The sequence below is a fragment of the Mercurialis annua genome, linkage group LG4 (genome assembly GCF_937616625.2).
Source record: "Mercurialis annua linkage group LG4, ddMerAnnu1.2, whole genome shotgun sequence".
In the NCBI taxonomy this organism is placed as follows: Eukaryota; Viridiplantae; Streptophyta; class Magnoliopsida; order Malpighiales; family Euphorbiaceae; genus Mercurialis; species Mercurialis annua.
In genome coordinates, this window is record NC_065573.1 from 15,428,397 (window position 1) to 15,449,350 (window position 20,954).

General features: G+C 34.5%; 2 protein-coding genes across 4 annotated transcripts in view; both read left to right on the plus strand.

The window, feature by feature from the left end:
- Positions 1-3,415: 3,415 nt before the first annotated feature.
- LOC126678340 (uncharacterized) lies at positions 3,416-4,751 on the plus strand. Its single transcript, XM_050373242.1, has 2 exons — positions 3,416-3,818; positions 3,895-4,751. The coding sequence occupies exons 1-2, from the start codon at positions 3,416-3,418 to the stop codon at positions 4,749-4,751; spliced, it is 1,260 nt and encodes a 419-aa protein (XP_050229199.1).
- Positions 4,752-16,591: 11,840 nt separating this feature from the next.
- Positions 16,592-20,954, plus strand: part of LOC126677240 (DNA topoisomerase 3-alpha) — a 36,711-nt gene continuing 32,348 nt past the window's right edge. For 2 of the 3 annotated variants that reach the window (XR_007640487.2, XM_050371772.2), the window contains exons 1-10: positions 16,592-16,977; positions 17,544-17,722; positions 17,813-17,885; positions 18,139-18,261; positions 18,372-18,493; positions 18,588-18,660; positions 18,757-18,873; positions 19,365-19,448; positions 20,378-20,557; positions 20,692-20,820. Coding sequence is in view for 2 of the 3 variants with exons in the window: in XM_050371772.2 (XP_050227729.1) it covers positions 16,690-16,977; positions 17,544-17,722; positions 17,813-17,885; positions 18,139-18,261; positions 18,372-18,493; positions 18,588-18,660; positions 18,757-18,873; positions 19,365-19,448; positions 20,378-20,557; positions 20,692-20,820 (1,368 nt within the window). In the remaining variant the exon portion in view is untranslated. The remainder of the gene's footprint in view (positions 16,978-17,543; positions 17,723-17,812; positions 17,886-18,138; positions 18,262-18,371; positions 18,494-18,587; positions 18,661-18,756; positions 18,874-19,364; positions 19,449-20,377; positions 20,558-20,691; positions 20,821-20,954) is intronic. The other variant, XM_050371774.2, reaches the window with a different exon arrangement.

Consider the following 20,954-nt stretch of genomic DNA (forward strand, 5'->3'; position numbering starts at 1 on the left):
CTAAGATTACTAGACATCACGTAGGACTAGCACAATTAAATAACCAGATAAATCACAGAGAAACACAATTCTCAAATAAACTATAATGTCGTAATTAATTCAAGACTATTGAGTTCGCACTTAAATCCAATCCGAAAATATTATTAAAATGATAAATAAAATCAATTCCTCAAATAGTGGGTTAGCCGAGTTTTTTTCAAAACTACCAAGCTAAACCCACATGTCGGTGACCCAAGTCCAAACCGACCCAACTGATATTCCAGAATTATAAACCACAGTTTATAATCTAATATCTAATAAAATATTAATCAATATAAAAATGGAACTCAATAGCTTGAAACCCAAGTAATTAAAATTTACCGGCAAAACTATCTCCTTAAATAAATCAATAAATAATTAAAAAGGCTAAATTACAAATTTAGCCAAATCACGCTAAGCCAAAATCTCAAATTATTAATTAAATAATAATTAACAATAATTATTAATTTAATTTTTAAATAACTCAAATATTATTTTTAGGTATTAAAAATAATATATCTAATTTGACAATCTTTCAAATTAAATAAATTCCCTAATTTTTATTTAATATAGTCAATATATAAATCACAAATAAAATATAATAAAATTAATATTAATTTAAATTTAAAATATTAATGCCCAAGGTAATTTCAAATTATAAATAATATTATTATTTAAATCGTTAATTGATAAGTCGAAACTAATTCCGTAGATTAAAATCAAAAATCAATTATAAAACAATTACTAGATAAGTTAAGGAATAAATATGTTTTAGGCATAAATAATCAATGACCTAAAAGAAGCTTTAACCATTAAGAATTCAAATAAGCCAATAACACATTGACACAGTATCATCTCCAACCTTATGTTCATGATCCAAAACCATACGTACAAAGTAACAATACAGAAACTCAACTTTCACAAAATCATTACCTTTTAATTATCAATTTCTTTGAATCATAAACAATAAAACAAGAACAAATCTCAAACAAGATTAAAAGAGTCAAGCTAACACAATAAAAAGAAACCGAAACCAAACTAAGCCATTTACAGAAACTAATAATCTGACGAACACAACATCACAGGGACGACTACGGAGATCACGACCTAACGATTAACAATCCGCAACCAAGGAATTTCAGTCAAAATAATATCCCATTATCAAGATCAACAAGAACAGAAACCCATCGGCAATAATCAAATAATACTCACAGTTAATAACAAAACAAAACGGTGAGACGGCGGAGATTGGTACGGGTTCGTTTACGTACCGTTTGACGAATGGAAAGTGTAGCAACGTAGAGGCGTGAGTCTACTTTCACGGGAAACAAACGGAACTGATTTCGACCTCCGAACGGCTGCCAAACGAATTGAAATCCCAAGAGGTCGATTTAAAACTCAAAAACAGAATTTACGTAAATGCGGCAACGGTTACAGCAATTACGAGAACGATAACGTACCGATGTGTGAAAACTAAGCTCGGACTTGTAGATGGCTGAATCTACAATCTCAGGAATCAAACGGAACGAAATTTGGAGCTAAAACGAGAGAGTTATCACTTACGAACGGAGATGTCGATATTAAGCAAAACTGAAATATTCAAGCCTAAGGAAACTTACTGAACGGCAGATTTTTGAAGAGGATTTACTACGTTTTCTTCAGGAGATTCCAGGGTATAATGACGGCTAGGGTTTAAAGAGTATGTTGTATGAATTAGGGTTTGAATCGGTATTAAAAAGACCTAAAAATATGGAAATAACTAAGTTGCGTGCTGCTGAAAAATTGAATGAAAGAGCAGATGTTGATAAATTTTCTAATATTGAATCACGCACAATTATGGCCAAGACTAAATAAGAATTAGCCCAATTAATGAATAGCCCAATTAATAAAACCATAAAGGATGGGCAACAGTACGTGGAAAGGAAAAATGATGAAAGAATCCATGGATTTCTCTTTTCATGTATGACAATGAATATGTGTTTTTCTTTTTTTCTTTTTCTTTTTAAAAATATATTTTCGAAACCCGGACTTTAATTAACCCTTTTCGAAACCCGGACTTTAATTAACACATTTTCGAATCTAATCACAAAACGACTTTAAATTACGTAAACTACTAAATGTTATCGGAATTCGCAATTTTAATTTTTAAAATTTTACGGGATATTACAGGTGATATGTTTGCTGTTTATTAATTAGAAATGACGACTCCAAATATATCTTTGCTAATATGGTGTGATGGCCGTATTGTAAGTTCTCCATGTGGAATAGAATAACATGGGGGTCGTCCGGTTAATATGGCGCTTAGCGAGAGAATGAGTTTTGAAGAATTACAAAATATTTGTAGAAGAGCAGTTTCTACCGACGGGGAAGTAGAAATTTCAAAAATCTACTTCCAGCTTCCAAGAATAGTTGGGGGTGCGATACGCTCGTACTCGTTGTTTTCTGTGGAGAATAACGAGCATGTGTTTGGAATTTTGAACGAGGTTGTGCGGTATCCGCAACTGGATATTTTGGAATTACACGTGGAATACGAGGCTGTGGTTCGCAACGAGACTTTACTGGACCAGTTGGTTTTAGGTGATTCCAGCGGGTCTGAGAGGGGTAAGGAAGAAGAGGATTTCTATGACAGCAACGAAGAGGATGTCGAGGAAGACTTAGGAGAAGATTCACAATATCAGTTGCAACTTCCTGAGCATGTAAGAAGGGCGGATCTTTGCGACTTTGACGTCGCCCCGGAGGCCGATGAAAAGATTATGTGGGATCCTGGGATGGAATTCCAAGTAGGGATGGTCTTCCCAAATCGCGATGTCGTCCGAGCTTGTGCGACTTCTTATTCGTCGGGGTGGGAAGGGAGTACAAGGGTCGTCAGAATTACGAACTCCACAATATTGTTGGTTTGTAGGCACAACCCTCTTTGCAAATGGTGGTTGCATGCTACACTTCTGCAAACAACTCAGACGTGGACGTTGACAAAATATATTGGCCCGCACACGTGCAATCAGCTGTTACCTTCCACCAGAATTTTGGGTCTTGTCCGATCGCAGACTATATCAAGGGTCAAGTAATGCTGCAACGTGACATACATATCGATACCCTCAGAGCTGGAATTTGGCAACAACATGGAGTTAGGACTTCGTATAAAAGAACCTGAAATGCAAAGGAAAAGGAAATAGCTGATGTTTACGGTGGCTGGTATGAATCATTTTCTATGGTTCACAAGTTCATGAACGAGATGATGCATGTCAACCCTGGATCATTCTAGCATGCAGAAGGTATACGCAATAACTCTAATTTGTTATAGAACGAGTTGCTTCAAGTAATAATTCTAATTTTGTTGAACTTGTGATATATAGGCGCTAAGGTGTACACTGACGGGATCCTTCAGCCAAAAGTCGTAATGTTCATCAGAATGTTCTGGACTTTCAAACCGACAATTGATGGGTTTTGTTTTTGCAAGCCAGTTTTGTTCGTCGACGGTACTCATTTGTATGGCAAATACAAAATGACCTTATTGATCGCGTCGGCAATCGATGGGAACAGTCACATAATGCCACTGGCATTTGCACTTGTTGAATCTGAGAGTACTACCAGTTATGAGTACTTTTTTAAACATTTGCGTGAGCAAGTGATTTACGAAAGGAAGGTGGCCATTATATCTGATCGGCACGCTGGAATATTGTCGGTTCTGAAGCGTCCTGAATGGGCCGGTGTCGCTCACAAGTTTTGCATCAGACATTTCTGCAGTAATTTTAAGACCAAGTTTAGGAACAAGGTTTTGAAAAAGCTAGCGGAGAAAGCAGGTAATGTTTTTTTATGATTGAATATGTTGACAAAATATGTTATTATTATGCGTTAATATTATGGTTTGTGTTTTAGGCCGAGCATATCAGAAGAAGAAGTATACTCGCTACATGGACGCGATCAAGATTAGAAGCCCAAGAGCGTATGCATGGATGACTAAGAAAGAAAAGTGGACAAGGGTGTATAACAAAAAAGGCCAACGTCACAATGTGATGACAACTAACTATGCTGAGTCTGTCAACGCGACGTTGAAGAATATATGGGGGCTTCCGATCACATCAATGCTTGAGGCAATTTTTGATCGGATGGTTAAAATGTTCGACACGCGTTGGAAGACGTATGAGGAGTTGATTGCCACAAACGTTCACTACACTCCAATATGCATCCAACTACTGAAGCAGAGGGGGGAGAAGGCCCGTTTCAAAACCAGCCAGACATATGACCATTCTACGATGACTTGCAAAGTGGAAACTAGGAAGAACCACTCCAATGGGAGAGGAGGAAATACCCATACGGTAAACCTTCAGAATAAGAAATGCATGTGCGGTAAATTCCAGCAATTTAAGTTGCCCTGCTCTCATGCTATGGCCGTTTGTGCGAAGGAGAATCTGAACCCTCTTGAGTTTGTGCATTGGCATTATCAGACAAAGTTTGCTATTCAATGCTGGAACACTCCATTTAAAGTGTTACGTGCCCGCACATACTGGAGGAAGTCCGGCGAACCGCACTTCATTCCAAACCCTGAATGGCGTCAAAAAAGGGGGCGTCCAGTCAACCAGCGCTACAGGAACGAGATGGATCAAGAATACAGGGAAGATCAGAGTCCTAACTGGTGTAGCAGATGTTGTAACAGGGGTCACAATGCAAATGATTGTACCAATCCAATCCTATCCGAGATGAGTATATTATGGCTGTTATCGTGTAATAGATAGGAAGTAGTTATGATTGTTATTGTATTTGTTATGACTGTTATACGAAAATCACGAATTTTACACGAACTTTCATTTTAATCACGACTTTTAAAAGTTGTCATATAAAACTACGATCTTTCATTTTTTTTCAAATCTATCACCGATTATTTTCCGGTGTATTTTTACCTTTCATTTTTTTAAAATTGGCCGGATTCCGGTTGCCACATCAGCAAAAATACACTGAAAATTAATTTGATGATAGATTTAAAAAAATTAAAGTTTATGATTTTATATGGCAACTTTTAAAAGTCGTAATTAAAATAAAATTTTGTATAAAGATCATGATTTTTTTTATGAAATTAACCTTATTAAATTTACATGATTTAATTCCATATATATAAGGCTAATATATGTAAAATGCAAATCAATAAAGCATATAATATAATAAATAATGACATTAATAATGTTTTTAAAAATTGGCTGCTGCTGTGTTCTCATACATTGATCATCAAAGCTGAATATTTGCTTCAGCAAGCAAGTCATTTCCTATTTTCCATTTGCAGCATTTTGTATTTTTATAAAAGGGGAATTCCAGTAACGTGTACGGATCGTATATAATGACTTTTCAAAATCCCACTACAAAATTGAAATAATTAAAGAGTTAATCTCAATCGTTGCTTCAAAAGAGTGCAAATTTGGCCGCTCGCATCGCACCGTTTGATCACGTCGCATAATCCAAAAGCCCTAAAACCACTCTTCTCTTATCCAAAATAGATCCTCAACCGAAACGTTTCTTTAAACCTCAAAAAGGAGCACCAGAAAACTAAAAAGAAGAAACAATGCCTGCATCATACCTGTAGATATTGTTAAGACGCTATGAGATGCTTGTTGAATATATCAGAGAGATCAATGTTGGCAATAGAGGCTATAATATCATGGAAAAAAATCAAACGTGCTTTCAGAAATCTCTTCCCTTTTTAAGTTCGGTGCCACATTTATTAGTGGCAGTGGTTCCACCATTAACGATAGCACATCCGCCGTATTTTTGGTATTTAACTTTTGTTATACTCTCATGTCTTATCATTGGCTTGTAACCCATACATACTGATACTGCTTGTTTGGTGATGAACCATGGCTCAGCTTTATATTTGACATTGTTCGACTTTCATAGTGTCTTCTTTTTTATAATTTTTTAATTTACATGTAAATAACATTTCTGTCAAGTGCTTTAGCGCTTTTGGGATCATACATGCTTTCAGACTTTTTTATGTTAGAAATCCAAACATAATGGTGTGATGTTCTAATGGTTTAGGTTATATTTCGTTCATTATTGGTTTAAAACTCGATGCTTATCTTAAGTTCATTGTTGTCATCAAAGGTTCAAAGGTTTATTTTTAACATAACCACCATTTCTTTATTTTATTTTTTTCATCTTGGCTTTTCTTCAGATTTACATGGAAGCATACAAAAAGGCCTTGCCCAGGGCTCCAACAAAGTGTTAATCATCTTGAATTAGACATCATACATGGAGTTAGAAATTTGATATTACTTCGGTTCAGTAAAAGAATTGATTTGTCCATTGCACTTGAGACTAAATTATTATTTTATAAAAGCAATTTGTGAAAGATGTTTAAATAAACTTAAAGGCCAAATGTCGTAAAAATACCAAACCTTTCACAAAAGTTTCACAAAAGTCCTGACCTTTTAATTTTGTCGATTTTGGCCAAAAACTGATTATTTGGTTTCACAAAAGTCCTGACCTTTCAATTTTGTCGATTTTGGCCAAAAATAGATTATTTGGTTTCACAAAAGTCATGACCTTTCAATATATATGCATGCCACGTAGGCGCCACATAGGCAAATTGAAATCAAATTGAGAGTTTGCCACAATTGAAACCAAATAATATGTTTTTGGCCAAAATCGACAAAATTAAAAGGTCAGAAATTTTGTGAAACTTTCATGAAAGATTTGGCCTTTTTACGACATTTGTCCAACCTAAAATATATACTTCCATGAATTTTGAGAAATATAATGATAAATCAAATTGAAAAAGGCTAAAATACACAGTAAACATATGTGATAGAGCTAACCAATTTGTAGCTTAACTTGTAAGTGTGATCGACTCAACAATGAATAGAGATTATCACTTGATTGACAAACAATAATGGGAGATATGAATAATTGACACTACTTCAATAGGAAAGAAAATATAATGACTTTCTTTTGCCAAAAGCGTGTTTTCTCATTTTCTATACTTGGCTTATATAGGCTTTTCTTTGCAGGGGCAAAACTGGTAAGAGGACACCAAAGGTTGGTTAAAAAGTGAGCCATGTAGCTCACAAATCAGCTCGAGAACGTCCAATTCAAACATGCCAAATGTAAAAAAGTGGGTGGAAGAGTAAAGTTCAAATGGCTCCTAAGTGACCCCTACATACAATAACTTGCTGAGTAAGGAGATAAAGTGACCCTACACTTCTCCAAACGGCATGAGCTTGTAAGAGAGAAGCTAAATCATAAAGGACATTTAAGGACAAATAAAGAATAAACATTAACAAAAATACCTAACTGTTGTAAGGAATTGTTTTCCAATCAAATAGGGGCATAAAGGGAAAGCATTTTTACTGTTCAATGTACAGTGAAAAATGCTTCACTTTTATACTTATAATATAAATTGTCATCGTTATGGTTACCATCAAAATCATTATTAAAATTTAATTATAACAACTCTTTTAAATATATAGATAAAATGGGATAATAATGATTAGAAACATAAAATAATTAATTTATAAATTAAATAAAAAAAATTTGATGGTAAATGTTATTTATGTGGTATAATTGATCATTGGTAAATATATTGTTGGATCAAGTCCTTTTGATCTCTTCAGTTTTGACTTTTGAGAATCAATTTAAAGGTTATAATATTATTTATTAGTGTATAGGAACACATTAAAAGCATCGTGGGTCAATTCGGATTCTTTTGAAAAATCAGAAATTTGACATTTCCAGTAGCTTTTCGCGCCCGCTACCTTCAGTCAGATGCAGGCGCGACTCATGAGTAGCGGGCGCTACTAAAGCCTTTCACGGACAGTACCCAAAGATTTGAGAAATCCTTGGATTCTCTTCATGGGTCGCAGGCGCGACTCAGAGACATCACGGGCGCGACCTTCATACCTGTTGCAATTTTCAACGGTCATATTTGAATGCCCCAATGAAGAGGTGCCATGTGGCACATGACCGTTGGCTTTTTCAGAAGCCAAATGAGATCGCGGGCGCTACCCAATGCTTTTCAGCACAAATTTGTTCATCTTCTTTGATGACTTAGAGAAAAGTTGTTAGGGGTTATAAAATACCCCACAACCACCACATTAATGTGGTTAGACACCCTAAGAACAACAACAACTACAAGCATTCAATTCAAACTCTCTTAAACATTTATTGTGCATCAATTTATATTGATTACTTTTCTTCGTTGTTGATTAATCAATTTTAGTGTTTGTAGGTTTGTGATTAAACTTCAAAAGTCACTTAGTGAGTTTGAAATTAGCTCTAGAAAATCTCTTTATAATATTTTGTGTTTAGCTCTAAAATACACCTTTAGTGGATTATAACAAATCTCAATCTTTGATTGAGTAGTGGAGTAAAATCGACTTGTGATTCGAATCACTCTAAATCACTTGTGTTCTTTCTTCTATCCCTTAAACACTTAACCTAACTCTAGTCCTTTTTAATTTTAAAAATACCTTATTCACCCCCCTTTAAGATAGCATTTGGAATTTCAATTGGTATCAAAGCAAGGTAACTCATCTTATTTGCGAGTTCTTCGATCCAAATGGCTATCGAAAACTTCACTCATACTCTTCATCCCTACTTTGATGGAACAGATTATCCTAATTGGAAATTCCGTATGGAAAATTATCTTGATATGGATGGTGTATACTTATGGCACATGGTTCTTGATGGTTATGTTGCTCCTACTCAAGTGAAGGATGATACTATCATACCTTGGCCAAAAGGCGTGAAGAAGAGGTATATGCTCAAGCTCCCAAAGCTAAGCCATTTTTGGCTCCTAAGCCTAAGAACAAGGTGGGTACAAGACCCCCTAGACATACCCATGCCTCTCAATATAGTCACAAATAGAAGAAGAGAAGTATGAAAAAGAATTATTTTCATTTATATCCTTATGCTCATTCTCATAACAATGCTCATGCATACACATATGAACACTCTTGTGCACATTTCTATGCTCATATATGTGAGGCTCCTAGATCCAAGACTTACCAATATTCAGCTCACATGTCCCATAGGCTTCAATGTGTTTATTGCATGAGATATGGTCATACGAATGTTGATTGTTATGTTAGAAAGGTCCAATTGAGGTTAATTCCCTTAGACTATTCTAGTGCTAACTTATAAAGACTCAATGTGACTTGGGTACCTAAAGGTTGAGTTTGTTTTTTCTAGGTGCTGAAGGAAACCGTGGTGAATAAAATCAAATGGTATGTTGATAGCGGTTGTTCTAAAGCTTCTATTAGGGCAACATCTTACATAATGGCCACCTTCACAATAATGGCCACATGTCATCTTCCTCCCATGCTGCCCCAACTTGCCATTTTTTCTAGTCTCGTCCATGTTCCTCTTTTTACATCTTTTAGGCCTTCCGAGTTTTTTCTTAAATTGTGGAGGTTCTATTCTCTCCAACTCAGTTCTAACCCAATACAACTTTCCTGGAACATGCTTCATTGTATATGCATGACTTAAATGTATCTTTTGAGTAATAACGGTGCACATATTCTTGAGGCTTGTCACTGTTGGAGTAGATGGCACACACAACATGGAAACATGGGATCCCAGTAAGGTCCTACTCTCTGCAAGTGCAGGTCCTCATTTTTAAATCAACAATGTGTATGTCATCCTTATCAAGCACACGATTCATCTGATAACCAAAATCCCCATTTCAATCCATCTCCCAATCATGAGACATTTTCTTGTTCTTCTCTAGCTTCTCCATAGCTTTTGGAGCAATGTCTATTATCCATGTAGCAGCAGACTCCTTTTTAGTCCAAATTCTATTCATTACTAAAACTCTGATTTCTTCAAGCATAGTGATAATACTCTTGCATCTTGCTTCTAAGATCTAGCCATGAAGGTCTCAGCTAGTTTATTATCCACCACATTACACTTGATGGAGGTGTCAAATTATACTTTACATCATCTCCTAATGCCATAAGACAATGCAGCTTGTATAATTTCTTTACCTAATCCATCTAACACTTCTAACCTCTGCCTCAATTGAACCTCATATGTAGCCTTTGCACAATTCCAGAATGCCAACTTCCTTTCCCTGCCTCTCCAGTGCTTTGCCCAATTTGCATAAACATGCCTGACATATCTCATGTGCTTTGCATTTGGAAGCAGCTCTTTCATAGCAGATTATAGTCCCTGCAAAAAAACACAACACATTAAGAATTTATTGAACTAACATTGTCAAAAGCGGAATAAAACAATCAAAAAAGTAATAATTATCTTTTTCATATCTGAGATGAAAGTATACCGATCTCCATTTCCCAATGACAAGTCAGTGGTCAGTCTTCTAAGGAACCAACTCCAAGTGGTTTTTGTTTCCAGTTCAACCACACCCCAAACAATAGGAAACATATGATTGTTTCCATCCCTCCCCACAACACATAGCAACATACCTTACATATTCCTTTCAAAATACAACCATCTATCCTTATAATTTTTCAACAACTAGCCATCCTACCCTTTTTACAAGCCTCAAAACAAACATAAAACATACTGAATAATGACATGCCTTCTAAATTATTTAATTTTGATTCAAACAATCAATTGGCATGTAATTGTTTTCTAATATCATTACAAGTTTCTTTGCAGGTTAAGGCAGTTTTGTGCAGTTTTTAGGTCACAGACGATCGTCTGTCTTGATTGACGATCGTTTGTCACTTTAAAACTCACCGTTTTGCAACTCTGAAATCTCTGGCATTTTGGCATGAATCTGCGTACTGCTAACGATCAGACTGACGATCGTCTGTCCCATTGACGATCGTCTGTCCCATTGACGATCGTCTGTCTTGAAAAGACGATTGTCATTAAATCCAAAGTTTGAATCTCTTATAGCCGTTGTAGACATACGATCGTATATGATTTCGTGACGATCGTCTGTCGTGTGCAGACTACTTATTTTTGAAGTTTCTCAAAGATTTATAACGAGAAGAATTTTACAAAAGCCAATGGGACTAAGCCACATCAGTAAGAAGACTTTATATATGTGTTCTATCTCTTTTGGGAAAGTAAGAACAAATATAGCAAAAAGCAACAGCTCTCAACAACATTCCTTCATTCAATTCCTCTTTTAGTTTTGTGCATCAATTGTGTTAATCATTGATTGCTTTTGATTGTTCTCTTTGTGGGTTTCTTGATTTAGCCTTGAAAAAGTCAAGCTCTTGTAAGTTAGGGGTTTAGCTTTGGAAAAACTCCAAGTTGGGTGTTTAGCTTTAAAGCACCATTTTTGTAACTTGTAATCAAGTTTGATTTAGTGGAAAATCTCAATCATTGATTGAGTAGTGGATGTAGGATAGCGTTTTTATCCGAACCACTCTAAAATTGCTTTATGTTCTTTCTCTAATCCTTTATCCTTCCTAAATATTTTTAAGTAGCCATTAATATCTAATTCACCCCCCTCTAAGGTATTTCAATTATCAGTGCTGCATGAAAGGGCAAAGCAAGTTGTTCCAGGGTTGATTTGCTTAATCACAACAGCATAATCATGCAAGAGTCCATACTCATCAATATAATTACCCATCTATTCCTCCATGACATGTTTCTTAGTTGCCATACACATGTTAACTATGACTTTCTGTTTTAGTTCAGACCTAACTAAAGCCCTTAATTCCTTAAACTTGATGTATGGCTGAGAAATAATCCTGGCCCTGAATTGCTTTACTAAAAAGCAGTATTACACAGTTTGCTTTTATTTGTCATATCACATCTATGGTGGGATCTGTATGTTTTCACAGTCCAATTGTTATTAGTATTATATGGACTAGCATGTAAATTCCAAGGACATCCCAACTTACATTCAACTCTATCCCTACTTGTATCATGTTTCACCATATGCACACACGGACCCTTAAAGACAGTGTACCTAGCCACATCATCCTTAAGCTGCTCAAGATTTTGAAACTTTATGCCAGTATAAAAAATAGGTATTCTAGTAGGATCAAATTGGACATGACTATTACTTTTCCTCACTAAATGATAATCATCTTCTGCCCCTTCACCTAAGCTCTTATAAATACCTAAGCCTGAGCTGTTGTAATAAACACTACCATTAGTTAAATGATTGTGCTGATAGGGAGTACTTAGATGATTTATACTTACTTTTCCTCACTAAATGATAAGCATCTTCTGCCCCTTCACCTAAGCTCTCATAAATACCTAAGTCTGAGCTGTTGTAATAACATAATTTATACTTACTTGTATGTCGAATTCCAATAGCAATGTAGGAAGGAAGAAGGTGGTTCACTTTGATGATACCTAGCCTCTGATCAGAAACGCCTCCAAAAGAACGCGTCCTATACGAGTATCCACACGAACAAACCTTAGCCAAAACTAGTGCTTGTGTGCTAACACTATTGCTTCATAAAACAATTTCGAATTATTTAGTGATTGTGTATCTTGCGTTATATTTTGAAAAACACATATGTGAAAACTCTAGGTTTAAGAGTCTATTTATATGAAAATTGGACATCTAGGGTTTACTCAAAACATGTTTTGCAATCATATGCAAACACTACGTTTTTATAACTCTTTTGAGTTCATGTCTATCAAAAACTCTTTTTTGATAATTACACATATATATTAATTATTATTATTATTATATTTAAAAGATAATACCTTAAGGAAAACACTTATCCTTAAATTTTGAATTTCAATTAATATATATTTGTTATTATATATTACGAATTATATATATAATAATCTATTAATCATGTAAATTCATTAGGCTTATACAACCCATAACTGTTTTGGGCCTGTTCTTAGTGTGCGACCCTGTAGGTTCATATAACGTTGGCTGTAGGCCCGAAATTTCTATTTCGACCCACAAGTCATAAGTGGCCTCTAGCAAGACATTATGATTTAACCATTTACAATAATATTTTAATCCCTTTGTCTCACAATATCCTGATTGAATGTAAGACATAGTTCTGTCATCCTTATAATACTCAATCATTAGTTTCCTGATTTCAAGTAGACTGAAAATGATAACTCTTTATCAATTCATTTAGCATGGCCATACATTTCCTTCAGTTTATCTTTTTTAAGGGGCTCATAGATATCTTACTCAAATAAATGAGGGACAAATTCCTTCTCAGTCACTCATATTTCTCACATTGTTACTTTCATATCCAATGACAGTTTATTCCATTATCCTGTTAAAGATAATGTAAGACTGTAATGAGAATTACTTACGACAGTGATCTATGTAGTATTCTCAAGGTGGGTCATCCAGTGCCTTATTTCTCAAATAGCACCTATAATTTGACTTAATATCTCATATACATAATTAGTAAAATATAATCACCAGTCAACATCATACTAGTCTCAGTGTTCTATTAAGACTAGGGATAGATGTAATATAATTCTTTATTAAAGTTAAGGGTTCTACTCTCAATTCACATACTTGATGACCTTAGAAAGAATTAACCATTCAACTATTTTAATTATAATATAGAATGATTGACCTAGTGCATATCACTAACAAATATTCGAGTGTCTTTCCTGCCTAGATGCTCTAACTTTCTCCCTAACTTGTTGTAGTTATTGTTCCTCATCATTAGTGAGCCCTTCAACATTCACACAAATCTCATCAAACGTTTGCTGGTAATCATCTCCTTATACGCCCCCCCGGGTCAAAAACCCGTAGCTTTAAGCCCTCATTAGCTTCAACCCCTCTCTCTAACTCCTAATCAGCTTCAAACCCTTGATCTAAGTCATGTTGCTGTAAGCCCTCATGTTCTAAGTCCCCTCGCTCCAAGCCCCTATATTCTAAGCCTAATTCTACCACTTGATCTAAGTCCACCTCTTCTTCTACACCCTACTCTACCATCTGTTCATCTAAGCCCACCTCTTTTTCTACACCCAGCTATACCACTTGTTCTACCTTCCTAGTTTCTAAAAAGCTAAAAATGCATTGTAACTATTTTTATGATTAACATAAAGATTTAGTGTGTACCGTTCATTTAATAAAATCACAAACCTCAAAGAAAAGTATTTTCGTCTATTAATTTAACAAACAAGCCCACAATGTTTTTACAAAATAAATCAACAGATCTACCATTTGTTAAAAAATGGATATAAAATATTATATTGAGATAGTTCATTTATTTAGTGTCAGTATTTTTATCAACCACCACCCTACTCCCATCTACATAACTACATTTGTTTCCCTCTTTAACTAATTTATCCCTATGACAGATCACTAGTGTAGTGTTTGATTCATTCTTACCTACCACAAAGAGATAGATAATTATTAATATAACTATACAACATGACACCAACCAGGAAACAACAAATATATTATCAATTTAGTACACAAACAATCAAGCAAATAAATTCATTAAGCAATTAATCAATTGAAACAAAACAATGGAAGGGGCCATTGATGACAACAAAAGCAAATAAATTCATTAAGCAATTAATCAATTCAATAAAAACAAGGGGCCACTGCAATCCTAAACCAATACCAATTTTAACTAATATAAATAAACAGCTTTAGGGACCACTGCAATCCTAAACCATTATCAACAATAAATTAATTAAGATAAACAACTTAAGGGACACTACATCCATTTATTCGAAATTTTTCTCCACTTTGTCTTTGACATTTCTTCATCATTTGGAAGAAAATAACCAATCACGGTGCTCCGCCATATAATTTGCGATTAGACAAGTCTTCATTCCATTGGGTTTTTATGGTTCCAATTGGAGTAAAGGAATCAAGATGAATCAATTAATTTGGGGATTAAGATTTCAAGCGAGGGGTTAGGATTCTGAATTTGGGAGTTAATTGTATTTTGCAATCTGAATTTGTGAAGGACCCAAAGCGAATCCTTCGATGATTTTCCTTTTTTTTTATGTGGCAAATTAAATCTCAGTCAGCATATTTGTTTAACAATCATTCGCACTATAAATTTCGTGCAATGCGTGACTTAATGGGAGTTAATAAAGAGACTTACTATGGACATTTTGGATAATGCATGATATATTTTTAACGTTTTTTTAGTTCAGGGACCTAAGTTGGAAAAAAGAGATAGTGCAGGAACCCAAACGTTTGGCCCTTTTCTTACGCACTATCGGAACTCATACCTTTTTAACCAACCTTCTATAACGCTCCTTATTTGATAATATTTCATTTGTTTAATTTTTCAGTGTATAACTCACAAACCATCTTTTCAGTCATCAATTTTTTTATTGACACATTAGATGGATAATATAGCATTGTTTTTTTATATTCTCTCTCACATGTTATATCTCACACACTATATTTCATTTTTAGATTGAATATTAATTATTTTATATATTTTTTTTACTTAATAAATTTATCAATTTTTTTAAAACATATTATCATACTTTTATTCATAAAATTATATGGGAATTTTTTTCCAAATACCTGTTTTTGGCAAAGTATTTACAGCATTTTGCCCATCTTTTTCTTATTTGCTACGCTACCTATTTTTCTAATTTTTTTACAAAAGTACCACTATATATATAGAAGTCTTATCTCATTTTATGTTAAACTTTTACATAACCACTTTTTTTTCTCTCTCAAAGTTCTCTCTCTTTTCTCTCTTCTCTTTCAAAGTTTTCTCTTTTTTTCTTATTCTTTTTCGCTTGATTTTCAGTTTGTCTCCTCCGGTTATTTTTCCGTTCGTTTCTTCCGTTCGTCTACTTCCGATGGATTTCTCGTCGTTTCCGGTCGTTTTTCCATTCGTCTTTTCCGTTTGCACTATTCCGTTCGTCTTATCCCTTCACGTATGGATTTCGCGACTCGTTTTTAGATTTGTGTAAATTTTTTAGATTTTTTGTAATAATTTAAATATTTTGTAAATAAATTATTGTAGATCTATAATTTTTTGTTTATAAAATTATTCTATTATTCATATAACTATTTATTTTGTCTTTCTCTTATTCATAGATTTGTTTATTGCTACTGATTTTGTAAAGAATAAATTGATTTAGTGTGTTTTTGGTGTATTTATAGTGTATTTCTCGTATTTTTCGGGATATCTATGTTTATTGGTGCATTTCTGCCGTTTTAGTGTATCTATGGTGCATTTACAGTGTTTATGGTGTATTTACATTGTTTTCCTGGTATAAAACATAAAAATACTACAAAATGCCGTAAATACACTATATAAACACTATATATACACTTATCTTACACTATAAAAACACTATATATAATACTATTCTTATACTATAAAAAAAATTCCAGGAAAAAAATCTATAAAAAAAGAATAAATTATTAAAAACTGAAAAACAGGGCTGTGCAATCGGTCGGCTAGGTCGACCGAACCGAAAAAACCGAAATTGGAAACCAAAAAAAGTATTTGTGAAATAAAAAAAGTATTTTTCGTAAATAAAAAAAGTTAGAAAAAGTAAAAAATTGACAGGTAAAAATGTAAATAAATTACCAAAACATGTATTTTAGAAAATTACCACAATTATATACTACATATTTTAATTTAATTATTAAAATTAAAAAAACAGAACTAATCTGGTTGAACCGGTCTAACTATGAACCGGTCTATGCCAAAGAAGCCTCGGTTTTCATTTTGGGGGGAAATGCCACTCCCAAAAATCCCACATTTCACCTCCGCATTGTCTTCTTCACCAACAGCACAGAACTAAGACTGAGTGCACACTTTCATATCAGACATGATAAACGTCTTAAACGTAGCGGAGAAGCCGTCGGTGGCTAAAGCGGTGGCGACCATACTCTCAAAGAACCAGCAGAGCAACGGGCTCAGAGTTAGAGAAGGGCGGTCCCGCTACAACAAAATCTTCGAGTTCAACTACGTAATCAATGGCCAGCCATGCCACATGCTCGTCACTTCTGTCACCGGTCACCTCATGGAGATTGATTTCGACGATCGGTTCCGCAAGTGGCATTCTTGTGACCCCGCCGATCTCTTCAATGCTCCCATTCGGAAATTCGTCCCTGATGTATCTCTCTTTCCCTTTCTCTGTTCACATTGCTTAATTAAATTTCGAATTCGGAATTAGGGTTTTTGTTTTCGTTTTACTTGTTGTTTTGAGTTAATTATCAGTGCATTTTGCTTCAGCTGTCCCAAATGTAATTTTGCATTTATTTTTGTATAATGCGATAAACTTGTGATATAGAAGGGAGTTTAAATTGTGTTGAACAAGTTTTATTTATGCAACTTCAATGTGTTTATATATTTTTGAACAATAATTCTAATTCTGTTATCTCCATTTACAAAAAGATGCATGATTAATTTGTTAGTTTATTGTAGGGGCTCTCAAAGCCTGAAAAATCTGTGGTGAAAAACGATTAGTGAGTTGGAATTGGATTATAATATGATACTTTTATTTTTTAACTACATGGTCTAGGTGGTGGACCTTTAAAAAATCTTGCTATTTTACTAGTTTGTTGATTGTTGATGGTTAAAAGTTCTATATGCACTACGATAATGGTGTTGGCTATTGGTCAAATGTCAGGCTATACATATGTTTGCTGATGTATCTTGTTCATTTGGTGTTTTGTGTAGGATAAGGCAGACATCAAAAGGACATTGGAGGAGGAAGCAAGAAAGTGCCAATGGCTTATTCTGTGGTTAGATTGTGATAGAGAGGGAGAAAACATTGCTTTTGAAGTGGTGGAGGTATGTGGATCTGTGAATCGCTACCTTACTATTCGAAGGGCTCGGTTTTCCGCATTAATTGACAGGTTTTTATAGCTATCTTTTCCTTTTTCTGTGATTTTGTCATTTAATTTGACTTCATGTTTGCTGATGTTAATTGATTTTACAAATTCTAGGGACATTCATGAGGCGGCCCAGAATCTTGTTTCTCCTAATCAGTGGTTTTCTGATGCTGTCGATGCTAGGCAAGTAAGTATATTTCCTTCATTGAGTAAGGGCCGATCTCTTTTTTTAGACTCCATTCACAGTTAGTTTTGACAACTTTGTGTATAAACCAGAGCTATCTGAATGCGTTATGTCCCCTTTTCATTGATTTGCTATATTTTCTTTGTGGAATCACCTCTCATATAAAGACTCTAGGGCAATGTCACCATTAGTTTTTCTTAGCTTCTTCTTACTTTCTCTTTTGAGAGGGAATCAACTTGAATTTTTATATTTGCAGGAAATTGATCTCCGGATTGGTGCTTCTTTCACTAGGTTCCAGACCATGCTGTTGAGAGATAAGTTTGTTATTGATTCTGCTCAAGATGATAGAAACCTTGTTCTAAGTTACGGACCATGTCAGGTATGATTTTAGCAGACTAATGAAACAAAATGTACTTTAACTGCCTTGTATTTAAAATCATCATTTGTAATTTTACGAATTAGTCAGTATGCTTTCGTTTCAATTCTCAGTTCCCTACACTTGGGTTTATTGTGGAGCGTTATTGGGAGATTCAGTCACACGAGCCAGAAGAATTTTGGACCATTAATTGCTCTCACAAATCAGATGAAGGGATGGCTACCTTCAGTTGGATGTAAATTGTGAATGCTTGGTGCATTTCCTTTCCTTTTGAGTGAATGAAACTTGAAAGTCATATACTAAACACTGTCTGGTAATTCATTTTGCAGGCGCGGACATCTTTTTGACTACATTTCTGCTGTTGTACTTTATGAAATGTGTATTCAGGAACCAACCGCAACTGTAAGTCATAAAAATCATGAACTCGAAATGTTACCAACTTTAATATAAATTTTTTGGTATAGTTTTTGAATCATTTATTTCAAAATTTCAAATTAGGTGACCAAGGTTCAGCAGCAGGAAAAGCGGAAGTACCCTCCACATCCTTTGAGTACAATTGAGCTTGAAAAACGTGCTTCACGATATTTTAGGATGAGCTCAGAACAGACAATGAAGGTAAATTTAATGTTCTTTTTGAATATGGCATCTTTTCTACTACAACTTCATTATTATCTGAACAATTGTATCCTTCAGAATGGCTACTATTCTGAGCTGTTGAGCTAAACATAATGAATATTGAGTTAAAGTTAATGCATAATACAGCATTGATATTAGGTCATATACTTCAAAGCTTCAGCTGCTTACGAAAAGTATGTACTTTCGTTTTTGCTGGCATCCGAGGAACTGTAGTATTGCATATTAAATATTGATATTGCTGTCATCTATGCTGAAACTTCTTCTTTATTTTTTCTTTGGCTCTAATCTGATTAATTGTTTCCAATTAGGAGTTGAGTTGAGTTAATTTTTGTCTCCCTTTTCTCCACTCATTTGTGTACTTAGTAATTACTATATTTTTGAATTCTTTTTTTATTGGCTCATTTTCCTGGACTGTATTTCTTTGATCATCTTTGTCTGTAACCTATCCTTATTGTTTATTCAATGAATAGGTGGCGGAAGATCTTTATCAATCTGGTTTCATAAGTTATCCTCGTACGGAGACAGATAGCTTCTCCAACAGGACAGATTTGCATGTTGGTAACGTTGTTTCTGTTTTTATTTTTATTTGTTACTTGAAGTGACATTTATTCCGTATCTATTATACATAGAGAATCAAATATGGAAAAATATATGGCAGGGGAAAAAGTTATAACTTAAAAAATAGTTTCATAAGTGATGCGAAATAAGTAAAATGATAAGTATACATATTAATATATGTAAATTTTGCTCTATTGCTTGAGGCTTCTGTTATTTCAATTCTCGTTGAGGGTCATGTACGTAAACTTCTCTTATAATGCAAGATGCTATTTTTGTGATTTAAACATTGGTATCTAGGTCATGATAGAATAACCTTAGTGCACAATTAAGGTAGCAAGATATATGCATGTAACATAAAATTGTTTGGTATTTTGTGGTGCTCCTCTCTGATACTGTTAGTGTTAAATCCTGATTAGAATTTGAGTTGAGTTACTGCTGGAAGGCCATTTGAAATGTGATGTACTTGAATGATAGCTGACTAATTGCTGTTCTTTCAATTGTTACTTCAACTTTCTTTTGCTCAAGTATATGCTGGTTCAGTTTATATGAGTTTTCTGTTAGTATTGCATTTGACATTGGATAAATTGAAGGTGGCTTGTTTCTTCTGTTGATATTGGTCTACGTGTTGACTTTTTTAAAGAGCTGGAATTAGTAACTGGAGTCATTTCAGGATTGTGGTTGCTCATTTTTTTTTGTGGCATCATTGCTTTAGTATATATATGATGTGGCATCTTAGGGGCGTTTGTGCTAATTTCTAAAGCACATTGACAACAGTAACCGATTAAGAAGCAATATAAATTTCTTTGGCCTCTTTGCTGTTATATCTCCCACTTAACATTTTGCTAACTGGAGCTTTATGGGTACAATTTTTGTTTATTTGTCAGTGGCTATTGTCTGGTTAAATTGTAGTCTTAACATGATGCAGACAATTGTGCGAGACCAACAAGAACATCCTATATGGGGTTCATATGCTCAAAGACTATTAGATCCTGGAGAAGGACTGTGGAGAAACCCCAGCAATGGTGGACACGATGACAAAGCTCATCCACCCATTCACCCGACAAAGTTTTCTCCTGGTGAAACTAGATGGAGTCAGGATCATCATGTAAGTATTTTCTATGAGTATTATCACTATGAAATCTATAGTCCAGCTATATTTTGTGACAATATCTTTTGGGTCCAAATAATGGATGGAGGATTTTGCGCTGTTAATTTAATTTAAACTCCGAACTTTTGCAGAGAGTGTATGAACTGGTTGTTCGCCATTTTCTGGCATGTGTTTCACAACCAGCCGTAGGGGCTGAAACTACTGTTGAAATTGATATTGCTGGAGAACAGTTTTCTGCATCGGGGAGAGTGATATTAGCTGTGGGTATTCTGCATCATTCTCAGATTTTAATTTTTTCATATATTTTTTTCACTACACACGTATCACTCCCATTTTGAAATCTAGCTGTTTTGGTTCTTGGACTTGTTTTGTGCAATCCTTTGTCAACTCAATC